The 18957-nt window shown below is 42.2% G+C and overlaps 1 protein-coding gene across 11 annotated transcripts in view; it reads right to left on the reverse strand.

Moving 5' to 3' along the window:
• The window catches only part of NPAS3 (neuronal PAS domain protein 3), a 637919-nt gene that overhangs the window by 534909 nt on the left and 84053 nt on the right, over positions 1 to 18957 (reverse strand). For 6 of the 11 annotated variants that reach the window (XM_079954435.1, XM_079954432.1, XM_079954438.1 and 3 more), the window contains exon 2: positions 13804 to 13893. The exons of 4 other annotated variants lie outside the window; for them this stretch is intronic. In XM_079954435.1, coding sequence (XP_079810561.1) covers positions 13804 to 13893 — 90 coding nt within the window. Of the gene's footprint in view, positions 1 to 13787; positions 13894 to 18957 lie in introns of all 11 variants that reach the window. One more of the 11 variants, XM_079954441.1, reaches the window with a different exon arrangement.

Here is an 18957-nt window from a genome sequence, read left to right on the forward strand (position 1 = left end):
GGAGATATTTTGTATTACTCTAAATATAAACATGAACAGTGGGAGGAACAGTAATTTCCTGTTTACACTATTTGGGGAACAAAATAATATTCTGGTCTCGATGTGATCTCTCTGGCATTATGCAATAGGAGCATCCACAGCGACTCTCAAAATCTATTTTGTAGTTATAATGCAGATATAATGCTTGCCTTTAAAAAACAACCCACCAATAATAAAGGCCTAGTATTTGCATGCTTGGGATCATCTTCAAGTCGAGTTTACTGGCATGTTATCAATAAACAGTACCTATGCACAGCAGCGATCAACACATTCACGCTGATGCTGGCCAGACTGAAAAGCAACAGGCCCGGCAGGAGAAACGGAAGCTTTCCTGCAGTGTGAATAAGAAAATATCAACAACAGATCTCTCTTACTCAGCTACAAGTGATCACCAAAGAAGAAGAAGCAGGGGAGATAACATGAGAAGGGGGAGAACCATGTAGACCACTTTGAGCTCCTTGGGGGGGGGGAGTGGGATATAAATGCCAAAAATAAAATAATCATCCACCTACAATGTGTGTTGCTCTTAGGAACTCCTTTCCCCACTTACTGCTCTGATCACTGTTTCTCCCCAGTTCATCACCATTTATTATTTGTAAAACTGCACAGAATACACTAGGGTTTTGGTAACAACCTTTTGCTAACACCATCCTCTAAAGCATTCCAAGGTCACTTTGTTCCATCAGAATGTCACCCCTTGCTTCCATGTTGGGAGGTCTTCAATGTTCTTGATTTCGGTGCAATCTAAACATGTCAAGTTCTACATCAGATTCCACATAACTCGCTTCAACGCCTGCCTCAGTGAAAAACTCCTAAAAGAAGGTTGGAAACTTTTGTGGGTTTTGTGACTTTCAGTACCCCTGATAAGAGCACCTCCTTCTTACCAATACAGGTTGGCTGAATCCCAGAGACTTATATCCTGTTAGCATGGGTGAAGTATACTTATGGGAGACATGGTGAGTGTTAGAGCAGATGTGCTTGCTGTGAGTATCACCAAAGCACTAGATCGATAAACTATGTTAAGAGCACACATGAGCCTATCTTCAAGGCATGCACAGAACTCTGGAATGTGTGGAAATCACCATTCATTTAAAATAAAGTGTATAATCTGCACGCTCATTCCTTTTACATGCATGGAGCTGTAACATTTAATAAAACAAGTGGGAAGATCCTTGCAAATGGAATTCAGCTAATGTGTCCCTGGCAAATGCTATAGAATTGTTACATGAATTTAATAAAAAATATTTTAAATGTTTGAAAATAGGTATCACTCAGTATCCAATGATAATAATGAAGGTATTGATTTATAATAATTAAACCCTTTGGAATGTGGAGGGGGGGGGCATTAAAGTAAGATCCCCCCCCCCCCAGCAAATTTAAATTGTGTTCAAAACCAGCCTGATAAAGAGCCTAGACTTTACAAAAGGTGTATTGCATGGAATGCTGGTGTCTTATCCTGTTCTTCAAACTAACTCTGAACTATTTCACACACCAAGCACAATCCAATTGATGTTCTTGCTGTTCAACATCCATTCATTTAAAAGAGGCTTGCACAGGCTTCGTATGCGCGGTGCTGGAATGAAGAGCGAAGCAGTGGACTGCACTCTTTTGTCTTTATATACGACAAAGGCATGACTGTGAATCTGAGAACAGCTCAGCTGCCATTCTTTTGTGGATGTTTATCTGATGCTATTCCTGTTCTTGCAGATTTCCACACAGCCATTTGTTACAGATGCAGATGCTTGGTCTACATGCATTATTATCCCCAGGGTGATATGCATCAAAACGGCTTCTGTTGGTTTTCACTGGGTCCACCATGTGACATAATTATCAGCAGTAATCAGCCAGCAGTGCAAGATCTTTTAAAGCATGCTGCTATCCCTGAAAGCAAGGATCCTCCCACAGTTAACCATTAAGATGTTATCTGTATGGTGCAAACCTAGAATCACTGCAGATTCGAGGAGAAGCAGGCTTTGGTTGTAAAACGGAGGTGTTGCCCTCATGAGAAAGGAACGTCTTCAAGCAGTCTGAGCTATGATAACTGGATTGTTCACCCTTATTGTATGTACAGTGGGTGACATTTGTCGTAAACTGCCATGATTAATCATTTCATTGTATCCAATGCAGCACATGTGCAAGGAGGCTTGTGAAAAGACATTTGTGCCAGGGCAATTCCCCCCTCCAGCCCCTGAGCCTCCTGAAATCTACTAAATCTAAAAGCCGTGATTCAAAGCAGGTTCCAGGTTCTGGGTTCAGGTGAAGTTTCGTTCATTTAACTATTGGTTAACGTTGATCCAAAGTACTATGTAGTAAAGGAAATTCACTCCAATCAAGGGAGAGGGTGCTGGCGAACAGCACACATCCTCAAAGCTGGCTTCCAATTTCTTGAACCAAAGGCTATCATCACATCCGCAATGGCTGCAGAGGTATTTATTGTCAGTCCATTGCTTTCAATGGGGGGAAAAGCTAAGAAGCAAACACCTAGGGATGCATTATTTTGACAACTTGTATATTCATTCAAGTGATTCAATTCTCTCCTGGGGTTACACAATATCAGAAGGCATGGGAGAATCACTTGTTTGAAAGTGTCTGTACTTCACATTCTCCCTGAACAAGGAAAGCTTGTCTATCATGGAAAACACTACTCACATACAGTGGTACCTCGGGTTAAGTACTTAATTCATTCCGGAGGTCCGTTCTTAATCTGAAACCGTTCTTAACCTGAAGCACCACATTAGCTAATGGGGCCTCCTGCTGCCGCCAGAGCCTCATTTCTGTTCTTATCCTGAAGCAAAGTTCTTAACCTGAAGCACTATTTCTGCCTTAGTGGAGTGTGTAACCTGAAGCGTATGTAACCAGAGGTACCACTGTATAGAGAACTTTAAGTTAGGACAGAGAAGTAACAGGTAGGCAAATATTAAACCAGTAAAAATTAAAAAATGTTTTGCTCCAAATCCCTATGGAAAATTTGGATGGATGCCCTAGGAACAATGTCATAAATGTTGTCATAACATCGCTAATGTTATTTATTCATTGAAAAGATTTATTCACCGCCTTTATGCCCTTCCAAGGGTTCCCTTGGTTGTTTATACTTATGCCTAAAAATTAAACAGCAAATAAACAAAATCTAGGATCAGGTGGCGCTGTGGGTTAAAGCCTCAGCGCCTAGGACTTGCCGATCGAAAGGTCGGCGGTTCGAATCCCTGCGGCGGGGTGCGCTCCCGCTGCTCGGTCCCAGCGCCTGCCAACCTAGCAGTTCGAAAGCACCTCCGAGTGCAAGTAGATAAATAGGGACCGCTTACCAGCGGGAAGGTAAACGGCGTTTCCATGTGCGGCTCTGGCTCGCCAGAGCAGCGATGTCACGCTGGCCACGTGACCCGGAAGTGTCTCCGGACAGCGCTGGCCCCCGGCCTCTTAAGTGAGATGGGCGCACAACCCCACAGTCTGTCAAGACTGGCCCGTATGGGCAGGGGTACCTTTACCTTTACCTTTACCTTTTAGGATCATAAAAATAAAACACCAACCGAACTATTAAAATTGGAGCCACCTAATTAAACAGTGGTGGTGGGGAACTCAGCACAGACAAAATTTTGCCTGGCAAAATAAAACAGTATTAACAGTGTATCTAACAGTACAGTGCAATCCTCTACATGTCTACTCATAAGTAAGTTTCAATGAGTTTGATATGGTTACTTCCAGGTAAGTGGGCATAGGACTGCAGCTGAGACACTGTGAGAAAGGCAGCCAAGCAAGTCTCACTGGGATGTAGGATCTATAGGTTGGTGATGCAACCCAAAATGGCACGGCTGAGTCTTCACCAACCATGCCTCCAAATATTGTGGAACTATCAAACCAGTAGTGATGTATGGAAGTGAGAGCTGGATCATAAAGAAGGCTGATCGCTGAAGAATTGATGCTTTTGAATTATGGTGTTGGAGGAGACTCTTGAGAGTCCCGTGGACTGCAAGAAGATCAAACCGATCCATTCTAAAGGAAATCAGCCCTCAGTGCTCACTGGAAGGACAGATTCTGAAGCTGAGGCTCCAATACTTTGGCCACCTCATGAGAAGAGAAGACTCCCTGGAAAAGACCCTGATGCTGGGAAAGATGGAGGGCACAAGGAGAAGGGGACGACAGAGGACGAGATGGTTGGACAGTGTTCTCGAAGCTACCAGCATGAGTTTGACCAAACTGCAGAAGGCAGTGGAAGACAGGAGTGCCTGGTGTGCTCTGGTCCATGGGGTCACGAAGAGTCGGACATGACTAAGCAACTAAACAACAACAACAACAACAGCAACAACCAAACCGGGTTGTACATGTAAATGCACAAATAATAACTTACATTCATTTTTCATTTGATAATATGTCATAATTTTAGCTACCAGATAATGAGAGGGAGTCACACACTGCCCACTGTTGTTCCCTTGCAGAAAACAGTCTATAGAACAGGTTCTAAAAACAAATAAATATTTACCATATTTTTCAGTGTATAAGACATCCCCATGTATTAGACGACCCATATTTTTTAAACCCTAAATTAAGAAATCAGTATTTTAAACACTAGAGATCGCTGAAACTTTTTGAGCTTTTGGGGGAAATTCGCTCAAACTTGTTGAGCTGAGGGAGGCAGGCAAGCAAGGCAGGGCAAGCAGGCGAGTGATAGCTAGCAATAGGGAGCAGGAGCAGGAACCAGAGATGAGCAGGGCATGAAGATGGCGGACGCCATAGAAGCGGAAGAAGCAGTTGAAGCGCTGAACAATATTTTTCCATGTATAAGACGACCCCCTATTTTGGACTACAAAAAGAGCAAAAAACATAGTCTTATACATGGAAAAACATGGTAATTGTTTTACTATCTTTCTAAACTATGACCTTTGTCAAGATTAACACCAGATATGGAAAGATCAAGATTTCCTCATTTGTGAATAATAATATTCAATTTCTTTTTATTCAATCATCAATACTTCCCCCAAAAAACTAAAAATGTCATCAGCAACATGAGAAAGAGTCAACTAGTTTGTAGTTTAATTACATCGCTCTACAAAGATCCAGAATCTCTTTTTAATAAAAAATAAACCTCTGTAATGTTGAATTCATGCGAAAGCTTTTAAAAAGGATCATATAAGGAAAAGTCAGTATCTGAGCAGTTTTAGGAGAAATGTTCTTGAAATGAATAGAACGATCTACTTTCTCGAGCTCATCCTGTTCTTAAGGAGGCAAGTATGACCGAAGTCACATTATACCAGTGAGGTGATATACTGGATAAATAAATTTTCTCTCAGGAAATTAGTGAAAATAGAAAATAATGGGCCCGTGGGCTTCTCTTTTTATTCCTCCCTCTCTGAGCAGGACACTGGCTTAATGAGAAACTGGAATAATGTCATATGAAATATTGCCACTTCCAACCCCATTTATACTGTAGCCCTTTGTAGTAAGCCCCATTGAACAAAGCGGGACTTACTTATGAGTAAACATTTACAGGACTACATTGTTGGTATTTTAAATTTAACACTGGAATCACTGACCAAGAAAATAAAAACAAGGAGTATAGTACCTCTTCCTTTAAGCTCCACTCTTAATCAAAGGAACGGTTTCCCAGTCCCCTCTTAAATTCTGGGCAAAGGGAGGCAGTTTCTATCAGAGTGAGTATTCAAGACCTACTGACAGTACAGCGTTTTTTAAAAAGCATTTTCACAGCTGGGAGCCATGTCACAGGCATCTTACGATATGATGGCGACTTCGTAATACTCAAGGGCAAAAGCAAGACTTCCCCAAAATATAATAAAACACACACACAAGATAAACTAGATTACTCGCAAAGCATTGCTTTTTCGTAGAAACTGTGTATTTCCAGTTAACTACCTATCATTTGTAAATTTTGCAAAGTTTTCACCAAAAGAAATGCCCCTTCAATTGTCACAGGATACATCATGTTTGCAGCTGCTTATGACATGGTATCCAGCTGCGAACGTGCTTCATTCAACAACACGCTGCCTGTAGGGTTTGATTTCTTTTTCTCCCTGTTTGGCAAAGCTGCCTCCTTTCATTGCAAAGGGGAGGAAAAAGGAAAAAGGAACACAGTGTGGGATTGTTCCCTTTTATTAGAGAAGCATTCTCTCTTTGGGATGGGAAAGAATGTTAAACAGAAAAATTAGAATCTTGCATGCAGATTTACACATGTAAAAGGAGGAATGTTGACAATGAATTAAAAAACCTAGGTGAACCCTCTGTCCTTGGGTAACTGGAGAACTGCTGGCCTTTCCCATAATATTTAAGGATGTTAGGCATCATTTTGGGGGCCCAATTTTCTAACATAACATCCAGCCTGAATATATACAAAGCTTGCTGTAGCTTCCTTTGGTCCCGATAAAAGCATTATCCTTATTTGTTGTTGTTTAGTCGTTTAGCCGTGTCCGACTCTTCGTGACCCCATGGACCAGAGCACGCCAGGCCCTCCTGTCTTCCACTGCCTCCCGCAGTTTGGTCAGACTCATGTTTGTAGCTTCGAAGACACTATCCAACCATCTCGTCCTCTGTCGTCCCCTTCTCCTTGTGCCCTCCATCTTTCCCAACATCAGGGTCTTTTCCAGGGAGTCTTCTCTTCTCATGAGGTGGCCAAAGTATTGGAGCCTCAGCTTCACGATCTGTCCTTCCAGTGAGCACTCAGGGCTGATTTCCTTAAGAATGGATCGGTTTGTTCTTCTTGCAGTCCATGGGACTCTCAAGAGTCTCCTCCAGCACCATAATTCAAAGGAATCAATTCTTCGGCGATCAGCCTTCTTTATGGTCCAGCTCTCGCTTCCTACTGTCTTCTTATTGTTCACTTATAGGACAGCTGGGTGCAATTCAAAGTGCAGTGCTAGTAAGACCCTGGACACCCACCTCTTAACTTCACAGAGCCATCTATACATATAAATTAGGATTTGCAAATTATATGCAAATTTGTGCCATGGGTGTGTGCCCATAGTTCTTTCCATGCCTGAAACCACCCTTGCTTTGATTTTATTTATTTTCTGGCATTTTGCATTGCAAAATCATGAATTATTTCCCCGAAATCAATTTCTCTTGCAAGATCACACTCAGTAGGGGGGTGGGGGGACTAGCTAGGTGGCTTAACCCCACAGGATAACGCCTGCAGTTTTTGATGAGTGATAGCTTGCTAAAACTTCTTTTAGCTTCTGCCACTGGCAGTGTGAAAAAATTCCATAGGCCTATTTCACACTTCACTGAAACTAAGATGATTTTTTTTTTTTTTTTTTTTTTGTAAATCACATTTAATACTGTAAGGGGGTTGGTAGTTAACTCTTACGCAAAACTAGACTTGGAATTATTTTTATATCGGCAAGTCCTAGGCGCTGAGGCTTTAACCCACAGCGCCACCTGCGTCCCTTTCCATCTGGTCGCATCTGTTAATATTTGTTTCTTTTTCTTTTATTTCACTGTCCGTACCATGTCTACCTGACAGTGATTGCTGTAATTCTTTCTACTGGTACTAGAAAGTTTTCACTTTCAAGAAGCTTAGTACAGTATATAGCTCGCAAAATGTTGTTTCGTAACTGGTGAATGCCCTTCATTTTTCACAAATGTGTTTCCCTTGCAGAAAAAAGTCAACATGGGAAACAGTACAAATCACATCTGCTAAGAAATTCAGGAAAACTATGCCTACTACCATCTTTTGGGAGTGACTTTGGGGATTAATTCTGCGTCTACATGCCCGTCCATATTTTGTCTGTCAGACATTTTTTTAATTTGTGTGGCCACTGGTTTATTTTTGGGCCATCCACTTGACATGCAAAATAAGATGCTAATTTTCATATGACACTCAACATACATATCTTAAGCAAATCTGTGTCTTTTTAGCTAGTGGGTTGGAAGGCGCAATCCACATAGTGAAATAGGCCCAGAAAATCCTCTTGGCACACCTGGATCCTGTCTCTATATTGAAATAATTTTCACATTCTTTTTGTTCAAAATCTGCTTTGCTAATTAACGTACAGGCCGAACCTGGCTGCAGAAAACCCTTGTTTTGAAAAACTAGATGACTGATTGGTGCCCTTTAACTTCTTTTAGTTCCCTATCTTTAACCTCCTTACATTTCTTTCCACCTTATTTGTCTTTATAGCCTGACATGGCAGTATGCTGGGAGCAGAGAGAGAACTAGACATTCATTTACTTTGGGGTCTGTAAAGCCAATCAGCAACATTACTATCTCCGACTATCTCTGAAATCAGTGTCCCTGTCTGATTATTATGGCGCTTTGTCCCTCCTACTACCTGTCCCTCCTGCCTGTACACAAGGAACTCTTGAACTGGCAGCTCTTAGAATCAACCATAGGAACACAGAATCATAGTTGGAAGGGACTCTGAGTGTCATCTAGTCCAACCCCCTGCAGTGCAGGAATCTCAGCTTAAGGCATCCATCACAGATGGCCATCCAACCTTTACTGGAGTGAACATGTTCTATAGTAGAGAAGTCTCTGTCTTTCAAAGCACAAGCTCTCTTTGTTTTAAGAGAACAGTCCGGGTCAGAAATCTGCTGTTGTGCTCTGATTGGTCAGCAAATCTCACAGAATTTGAACAAGGAGAAAATACTTACAGGAAATAAGTTTCCATAAATAACCTCAAGCATGACCTACAAATGAACTTGATTGTCCACCTTATGAAAATAGGGTTTCAGTCTACCAATCCTGTAAATGTGTACAGGATTGCAGCATAAGGCAACCTCCGCTGAAAACAATTAGACTACTTCCGAGTAGATAGTTAGCTTTTAGCCATTATTAGCTAACTTTGCCCTGCTACGTTGCACCCTTTCTTACCCAAATTGCAACCACTATGATTAAGGCCTGTTAAGGGAGTCTGGATCTCAGCAACTATGAGAATCACTCCCGAGAATCTCAAGATGCAGGGAATGCAGGGAGGAAAGGAAGCACAAATCCTGTTGTACAAGAGGCACTCTGTTCGTGCATGTAGAATTTAATCAGTGGTCTAGAGCAAGGTTTCCTAAACTTGGGTCTCCAGCTGTTTTGGGACTACAATTCCCATTATCCCTGACCACTGGACCTTCTAGCTATGAATGATGGGACTTGGAGTCCAACAACAGCTAGGCAAATCCTGCTCTAGAGTATAGCCAAGAAGTACAGCTTGGGATTGGATGTTAGCCTTATTTATTGACAGATGTTATATGCGTCTTAATAGAAAAATAAATCCCTATGCAGTTTTCATGCTTAGTTTATGCTACAACCCACCTTAGGTCCTTAGGTTAGTTATAACAAAGTCTAAGTGAAAGCAATGCAACCAGAGTCCATTTCACCGAAATTGTTCCATTAGGTGTAATGTAGCCTAATCACATTTGTTTTCATGGGAAAGACAAATTTGCTGACCAGCATTGTTTAATTGTGGGTGTTTATATTTTAATATTTGTGTAACTGCTTTTTATTCTTTGGAAACTGCTTAAAAGCCTATTTTGGCACTAAGCTGTATATCACTGAATAAACAACAACAATTTACAGTGAAATCCTACAGATAACTTTACTAGAAGCAATATCAGTAAGTTCAATGGGAAATTCTCCTTGTTAAATGTGTACAGGATTGCAGCATAAGGCAACCTCCACTGAAAACAATTTGACTACTTCCAAGTAGATAGTTAGCTGTTAGCCATTATTAGCTTTAGCTGATTGTGGTTACTGCATGGGCATTTTACATAATTTAAATTTACTACTTTAATCTAATTTCACACTTGAAAATTCAAATGTCATCACAGAAGATCTCTTCATATCTGATCTAAAGCAATTAATGTAAAACTCATTTATATAAATATTTTATATACTGATTTTTAATAAATGTTCTGTCAATCAGTGCATTTATCAATTAAAACACTTTGACAAAAGAGTGCCGACCATCGAATGAGACATTTGCACAAATGAATGACAATTCCAGTTGCAGGGGACAAACAATTCAGAGCTGTATTCCAGGTACACTCCCCAATGCAACATCACGTTACCCAAGATGGTTACTAGACCCTTGGATGTGACAATTCAGTGTCTGGAGGACACTCTTGTCCACCACTGTACAAGAGTCCACAGTTCTTTGAATCCAAACTAGATTTTTATGGACAGTTCACAATTTGCCATTTTTTCACTTGTTGGCATCCATCTGTCTCAAGTGACAATGGACTGCCTCCAGAGGTGAATCGCTGCATTAGTAGCCCCAAATGGCTCTGGAACACAAGCCTGGGAAGAGCGTATGGAGGCCTGGATGACGAGACCCCCCTCTCAGCCTTGCTGATATGGTCCAAAGGAAAGCAGAGAAATACTATGACACCAGCTTGGCTGAAGGACTTGCCAGAAGGAGGTGTACAAGGCACTATCCAACCATCTTAAGGACTCCACTCCAGATTTGTGTAGAGTTTACTCCTTAGCCTTTTCTTCTCCCAAATATATCCTGCAAAGCAGGGGAGGTTTAGGATCAGAGTCTTCCTTCTCTTAGATGGGTTACCTTCCCAGGTTGCTAAGCCCCATCTGCCCCTCGTTTCCCTCTACAGCACGTGCAAAAACCACCTTCTTAACCATTCAACTCACTACTGGTTTCATCTGCACAATCTGCCAGAGCCTGTTTAACATGCAGGGGAAGTCCCTAACTCACCAAGGCTTTGGGACCCATCGGCTACTCATACCTGGTTTAGCCTGTCAGTTGAAGCCATTCCCAGGATGTGGTTGTTGTCACATGATGACAGCTTCTAGGAGCCACAGTTGAGAGCTGAGTACAGGGTAGGGACCAACTACCTCAGAAGGAGCATAATGTGTTCCCCACTACCAAGTGATTAATTAATGCTTAGTAATTAGGTGGGGCTGTGGTGTAAACCACTGAGCCTTGGACTTGCTGATCGGAAGGTTGGCGGTTCGAATCCCAGCGACGGGGTGAGCTCCCGTTGCCCCAGAGTCGTTCGCTGCTGGACTTAACTGTCAGGGATCCTTTACCTTTTTTTTAATTCTAAAGTTCTACACTTAATAGTTCTTTATACAACCCCATATTTAATATAACACTGATACCTAAAGGACATCTTCCTCCTCCCCCCACCACTGGTGATCACCCCAATCCTTTGGAGTAGATGTGGCGACTGCAAAGGAGAGGAGGAGAAGGGAAAGTGCTGTTCCATGAGTGGAAGCCTGCTCTACTAGCAAACACAATTGGATGCAAGCCTACAGAATAAATCCCACTATTTGTATTAGGACACAACCTCACATTGACCACTTTTCTTACAGATCACAACACAGTAGGGATATGTTTATCATGTTGATATGCAATAGTTAAAATTGATGCTTAATGTGAAATTTATGTTGCAATTTAATTAAATTATAGTGTTTTATTTTATTGTATGGGGTGTCAAATGTTGCTGTACACAGTTCTGGAATGAGACTTGCTGAAATGTTTGTATAGAAATGTTCCAAATGCATGAGGTGGGGAGTTGTTTAGGGTTTTTTGTTGGAGTGGGGTTGTTGCTGTTAATGTTATTAATTTTTTGCATCTTCATTTTAGAGCTTATTATGACTTGTGTGGAAATTAATTTAGTTTGGTTGTGTACTTTTTGATAGTTCATTCATTGTTTATGACTATTGTACTTTTGTTATGTTTGTAATTATTTCTTTTTTCATGTTGTAAACCACCTTGAGTATGGTTTTAACTATGGAAAGGTGGCATACAAATAAATTATGTTTCTTTCTCTGTTCCAAGATTTTATCTTGCTCATAAGGACCTTATCTGACATAACTTTTAAATCTGTTGTCATTTTATAAACCCTGTATTACTGTAAGTGATATATCCTGAAATGTTGGTAAAGCTTTGGAAACTTCAGGTTGTCCATATTTATAATGAAGTGTTTTAGGATGGGTTTGTATATTAGGGAAATAAACTCCACAATGCAAGTCTATATGGAGAAAACAATTATCAAACAACTAGTCTACATCTGAAATACTGCAAGGAGCAGGAGGCAACCAATAAATGAATGAATGACTAAAGCACAAAACAGAAACCTATTAATACAACAGTCCTATAGCAAAATCTGCCAGTCTGAGCAGGTTAGGATCCAACAGATCTCTGGCTGAGCTGGGAGATTTGTGGCACAGCTCCCTTATCCTCAGCTCAGCCAAAGATATGGCAGTGTATCTCTGCCATCCCAGTTCAGCCAGGACCCAGCTGGATAAGCCAAGTCTGGTGGATCTTAAGATGACATAGAAATAAGGGTGTTGTTGGAGCATGGTGTGGGTGGGACTAGAGAGAGGGGTATTAGGATGGATCCTATCCCTCTTGTGACATAAGTAAAACTGGCAAAAGGGTGGTGTAACTCAAACACTATTTTAAAGGCTTATTTCCCCTCCTCTAGGCTTAGGCTGACTCAGCCAACCATAACCCTTCTGCTGAGCCAAGTCTGAATCGGATGCAACTTTATACCAGCTTAATCTACTCCAGCTTGCTTTACGCCAGCTTCCTGTTTGTAGGATTGCTCCTAAATTATGCAAATCTTGTGTTAATTTGTCTGCCGCCAGTAACAGTGGTGCACTGCTGATTTAGCAGCGTTAATTCATCAGGCTTATTCCGTTACACTGTACATCTTATGTTTGGCGCTTATTTCTTAGTACATCAAGTTTCATAATTGCACTGTATAAGTTATGATATAAAGGCAGAAGATTGTTTTGCAATCAAACAATGATCATTCAAAATCAGATATGGATACATAAATCTGTATTTATCCAAATAGATAAGGACGCAACGGAAACGCACACACACATGCAAACTAACTTAACTATTAGTCGTTTACCAGCTGTATACATGCTAGTAGTCATATCCGGGAAATGTAGTACTCATAGCTACCAACGACAGGTTATTGCAATGGGAACTGAACAAGACATGGGGTGGAGTTTTGCAAGCATTTCCCCACCACTAGGTACATTTTCTGCATGCATTAGCCTATTGCATCTGATACAGATGACACATGTATAGACCTATTTCCAAACTGCAGCAACTGGACTATTGTTAAATTTATTCATGAAATAAAGGAATATTCATCCACGGTGAAAAAGTTAAAAGAAAAAGAAAAACTTGTCTTACTATAAGATATATTAAAACCCAAACTATATTACATTTTCTTGCTTAGGCCAATATCTGCCTATAATGCCTTTCTGCAATACACTTGTAACATTGTCTAGTCACTAACAAATTCAGATACTGTTAGGCAAGGGACAAAGCCAAATGACTGGAAAAGCAAAAGGACTCAACTTCAATTTAACTGTCCTGTAAGGTACATACTAATTAGCTTCGAAGCTATGAAATCCTAGCTAGCATGTTAAGTCTGCTACATGACAGTATAATTTGCCTTCTTAAAGGATTATGCAAATTACAACTCATCATTCCATTACACGACTGAAAAAAGTGACAGCTAATTTATACATAACACACCTTTCAAATCCCTAAGATGTGAAGCACCTGTGCAATATACTTTGCCTAGGTTTTTCTGGGTTTAAGTACTTGTTTACTGCAATATACAGAAGCATACCTAAGAGATTTAATAAAGTCCTAGAGGTTTATTTATTTCCCTTTTAACTTCAAGAGCACAATTCCCAAGTATGAAAACAACATATATCTGCCCCCAATTTCAAAGGTATTTCATTCAAACAGAAGTGTAAGTTTTCAACACATGTTTAACTTCTGAATAGAGGGACAGCACTAACGCCACGAGCCAGGAGAAAGACTCACACAGATTTCAACATACTTCTGGTAGGTAGATTCACAGTAGATTCCGTCATATCTGTAGATTTTCCTACATTCTGATTGGTTGGGCAGAGGATGCTGGACAGTTATTCTGTAGAGGTATCAAAAACAGATATACATGACTAGAGATTCTCTACAGTCAACTGTAATGCAGGACAATTAGTATTTTGAAAGGTACTGTTATTATATGTTACATCTATCTCATCTTGTTACATCAACTACATTATAGCTATATATATATCTACATATATATATCTACATTATAGGACAAGTTCCATTTCTGGAATGTAGCTCTGAAAGTAAACTAAAATATAATTCTGTGTAAGAGAAAATTTCTCTTCTCCTCAAAATAGAGACAAAATAGGACACACATAAAAAAAACCCTCTTTGGAGTAATTAAACTTTAATGCCCCCCCCCCAATAAAGAACATCACACTTAACTAGCAAAAACTGTCTTTACATCTGTTAAGGATTCCAATCTGTGCCCATGGATGTTCAGAATGATTGAGAACTTTTAAAACTCTGCCTACTCCAGTTCCCCATGGTGACAGAAACTGGACTGTCACAGGACTGGGGCTTACCACATAATTTTATAATCTAGAATTAAGCATTACATTCAATGCTATTTTTATGTTAAGGAATACAACAAATTGCGTGGAATATTCATTTTAGATTTTAACCTTTTTTGGAATAAAATTCTTTTTTGTGATATTGCATAAAACCTAAGTAATTAACCTGCAATCTGAGTAATTCCCTTTCATTCCTAATGGGCTACTCTTAATATGCTCATCAGAGGAGAAATCAGCTCAGAAGATTGCCTGTTACCAAAATAGTTATTCATATCAAAATAATAATAATAATAATAATAATAATAATAATAATTTATTTATACCTGGCTGGGTTTCCCCAGCCACTCTGGGCGGCTTCCAAAAGAATATTAAAATACTGTGATACATCAAACATTAAAAGCTTCCCTAAAGAGGGCTGCCTTCAGATGTCTTCTAAAAGTCTGGTAGTTGTTGTTCTCTTTGACATCTGGTGGGAGGGCGTTCCACAGGGAGGGCGCCACTACCGAGAAGGCCCTCTGCCTGGTTCCCTGTAACTTGGCTTCTCGCAGTGAGGGAACTGCCAGAAGGCCCTCGGTGCTGGACCTCAGTGTCCGGGTAGAACAATGGGGGTGGAGACACTCCTTCAGGTATACTGGACCGAGGCCGTTTAGGGCTTTAAAGGTCAGCACCAACACTTTGAATTGTGCTCGGAAACGTACTGGGAGCCAATGTAGGTCATTTCAAGACCGGTGTTACATGGTCTCGGCGGCCGCTCCCAGTCACCAGTCTGGCTGCTGCATTCTGGATTAGTTGTAGTTTCCGGGTCACCTTCAAAGGTCGCCCCACGTAGAGCGCATTGAAGTAGTCCAAGCGGGAGATAACCAGAGCATGCACCACTCTGGCGAGGCAGTCCACAGGCAGATAGGGTCTCAGCCCGCGTACCAGATGGAGCTGGTACACAGCTGCCCTGGACACGGATTAAACGTGTGCCTCCATGGACAGCTGTGAGTCCAAAATGACTCCCAGGCTGCGCACCTGGTCCTTCAGGGGCACAGTTACCCCATTCAGGACCAGGGAATCCTCCACACCTGCCCGCCTCCTGTCTCCCAGAAACAGTACTTCTGTCTTGTCAGGATTCAATCTCAACCTGTTAGCCGCCATCCATCCTCCAACCGCCTCCAGACACTCACACAGGACTATCACTGCCTTCACTGGTTCTGATTTGAAAGAGAAGTAGAGCTGGGTATCATCCGCATACTGATGAACACCCAGCCCAAACCCCCTGATGATCTCTCCCAGCGGCTGCATGTAGATGTTGAAAAGCATGGGGGAGAGGACAGAACCTTGAGGCACCCCACAAGTGAGAGCCCAGGGGTCTGAACACTCATCCCCCACCACCACTTTCTGAACACGGCCCAGGAGGAAGGAGCGGAACCACTGTATGACAGTGCCCCCAGCTCCCAGCCCCTCAAGACGGTCCAGAAGGATGTTATGGTCGATGGTATCAAACGCCGCTGAGAGATCCAGCAGAACTAGGAAACAGCTCTCACCTTTGTCCCTAGCCCGCCGGAGATCATCAACCAGTGCAACCAAGGCAGTTTCAGTCCCGTGATGAGGCCTGAATCCCGACTGGAAGGGATCCAAATGGTGCGCTTCTTCCAGGCGTGCCTGGAGTCGTTCAGCAACCACTCGCTCAATCACCTTGCCCAAGAATGGAAGATTTGAGACTGGGCGATAGTTGGCCATCGTGGCCGCATCTAAAGATGGTTTTTTAAGAAGCGGTTTAATAACCGCCTCTTTCAACGCGTCTGGGAAGGCTCTCTCACGGAGGGAAGCATTCACCACCCCACGAAGACCATCGCCCAGCCCTTCCTGGCTAGCTTTTATAAGCCAGGATGGGCAAGGATCAAGGAGACAGGTGGTTGGTTTCACGTGTCCAAGCAGCCTGTCCACATCCTCGGAGGTAACAGATTGGAATTGATCCCACGCAATTTGACTAGACAGGACTCTAGCACTCTCCCGCCCCGGCCCTGCTCCCACGGTGGCGTCTACCTCTTCCCGAATCTGAGCGATTTTATCTGTAAAAAACTTTGCAAAATCATTGCAGGAGATCATGTGGCCCGTACTGGGCCCCGATGTAGCAGGTGGTTCCGCTAAATTGCGGACCACCTGAAAAAGTCTCCTGCTGCTGTTTTCTGCAGATGCAATAGAGGCAGTGAAGAAAGTCTTCTTCGCCGTCGCTACCGCCACTTCGTAGGCTCGACATTGAGCTCTAACATGTGTCCAGTCAGATTCAGAATGGGTCATCCGCCACCGGCGCTCTAGCCGTCTCAATGATTGTTTCATTGCCATCAGATCCGTGGAAAACCATGGGGCTGTCCGGGCTCCATGCAATCGGAGAGGGCGCTTCGGAGCCAAACAGTCAATAGCCCTGGTTAACTCCACATTCCAGCGGGCCACCAGGGAATCAGCTGAAAGGCCATCAACACGGGATAAAGCATCCCCTACCACTCTCTGGAAATTGTTTGGATCCATTAAGTGGCGGGGGCGGACCATCCAAATCGGTCCCACCTCCCTGCAGAGGGGATGGGTCGCAGAGAAGTCAAGTTGCACCAGGAAGTGGTCTGACCATGGCACTTCTTTCGTTTCGCTTTTACTTAGTGTCAGATCACCAACATCCATAGAGGTAAACACCAGGTCCAAGGCATGTCCGCGGCTATGGGTTGGGCCAAACATGGGAGGCCATGCTTTCCACGAAGTCCCGAGCGGCCCCTTATAAGGTCGTGTCGGCATGGATATTAAAATCCCCTAGGACAATCAAACTAGGTGTCTCCAGGAGAACATCCGCCACGACCTGAAGCAGCTCGGGCAGGGAATCCTTGGTGCAGCAGGGAGGTCGGTACACCAAAAGGAATCCTGTACTGCCCCTATTGCCCAACTTCCAGAACATGCACTCAGAGAACTGGGTCTTCCCAATAGGGCGCCTGGTGCAAACTAATGACTTCCTAAAAATCACTGCAACCCCCCCTCCCCGCCCACAAGGCCTGGGTTGCTGTGCGTAAGAGAAACCTGGTGGACAAGCAGCGGCAAGGACAGGCCCATCTGCTTCATCCAACCAAGTCTCTGTTACACATGCCAGGTCAAATCCTCCATCCATGATCAAGTCATGGATGGCAGTGGTCTTATGAATCATTGACCTGGCATTGCACAGCAGCACCTTCAGGTCATGTGGGTATCCCTTGCTGATTCTAGTATCCGTCCGGTCAGGACCAGACCCGGAGGCAGGGATAGTCCTCAGACAACGACTAAACCTGCCTCCTCTGTAATGACATGGTCTGGTCTTAGCGTAACTCCTCCTCCTACCCGTGATCACTGAGATCGGTTGTCCTGTTAGCTAATGTTTCCAGCCTTAACCTTTATAAAGCACTGTACCTAGATAGCTCAATAAAACCGCTTTTTATATGTATTTATTTTAATAGTAAAATGTGTGACCTGGGTTTCCTAACAACTGTCACATGATTTACTCTAGATGATGGAACTATTATGGAAATGGGAACTATTCTGAATTCAATTTCTATGTATTTTCCTAAAGTTATAACAATGGTCTTATTTCTTTCCCTCTTTTATACATCTTTCTTTATAAAACTACAATAATAAAATAAACTGCCACCTACAAAAGCAATAGTCTACAGTGATTCATCCACATGAAATTCTTGTGCAACTGCTTGGGAATGATAAGGCATAGCACTAAAATTAACAAAGAAACTGCACTACTCTAATTTGTCAAAAAGTGTTTATTCTCAACATGCTATGGATCATGCAAGTATACTGCAGAATTTAATCACACCTTGAACCTTCTAAACTTAGTTTTTAAATAGTACCTGCTTTGTATGCCTCTACAATGTCTTATTTGAAGACATTATTTAAGTACACCAGGCGAATCCATTAGCATGGAACCCATAGCACTAATCACTTTTGCTATAATCCCATACCTACCTACCTTGGCATGAGCTCAACTGAAAGCAATGAGATTTACATCTGAGTAAACATGTACAGGACTTCTGTGTTTGATATTTAATAGACACATAAACTATAGCTCTGCATTATAAATTATGAACCAACACCTGATAATTAGGGGAAGGGTCATAGCTTGATAGTAAAGAACACACTTTGCATGTAGAAGGTGTCAGATTTAATCCCCAGCATCTCTAGATAGGGTTGGGAAAGATCCCTGCCTGAAACCCTGGATCACTGCTGTCTGTCAGTGTAGACCATGCTGATCTAGTTGGACCAGCTTCTGACTTGGTATAAGGCAGCTTCCTATGATTCAATCATAATATACAGATTTTTAGCTGGTTGACTGACCCAACCTAAAGAATGCTCACTAATGGTTCGTCATCCTGGACAAAATGATAGCTGGGGTGCTGCAAGATTCTGTCCCACATCTGTTGTTGTTCAACATCTTTATAAACAGCTTAGATGAAGGAATTGAGGGGATGTTCGTCAAATTTGCAGATGGCACCAAGCTGGGATTCAAGATGACCTTAACAGATTGGATAACTGGGCCAAAACTAACAAAATGAATTTGAATAGGGACTAATGTAAGC

Source organism: Podarcis cretensis (genome assembly GCF_951804945.1).
Source record: "Podarcis cretensis genome assembly, chromosome: 1".
Classification (NCBI taxonomy): domain Eukaryota; kingdom Metazoa; phylum Chordata; class Lepidosauria; order Squamata; family Lacertidae; genus Podarcis; species Podarcis cretensis.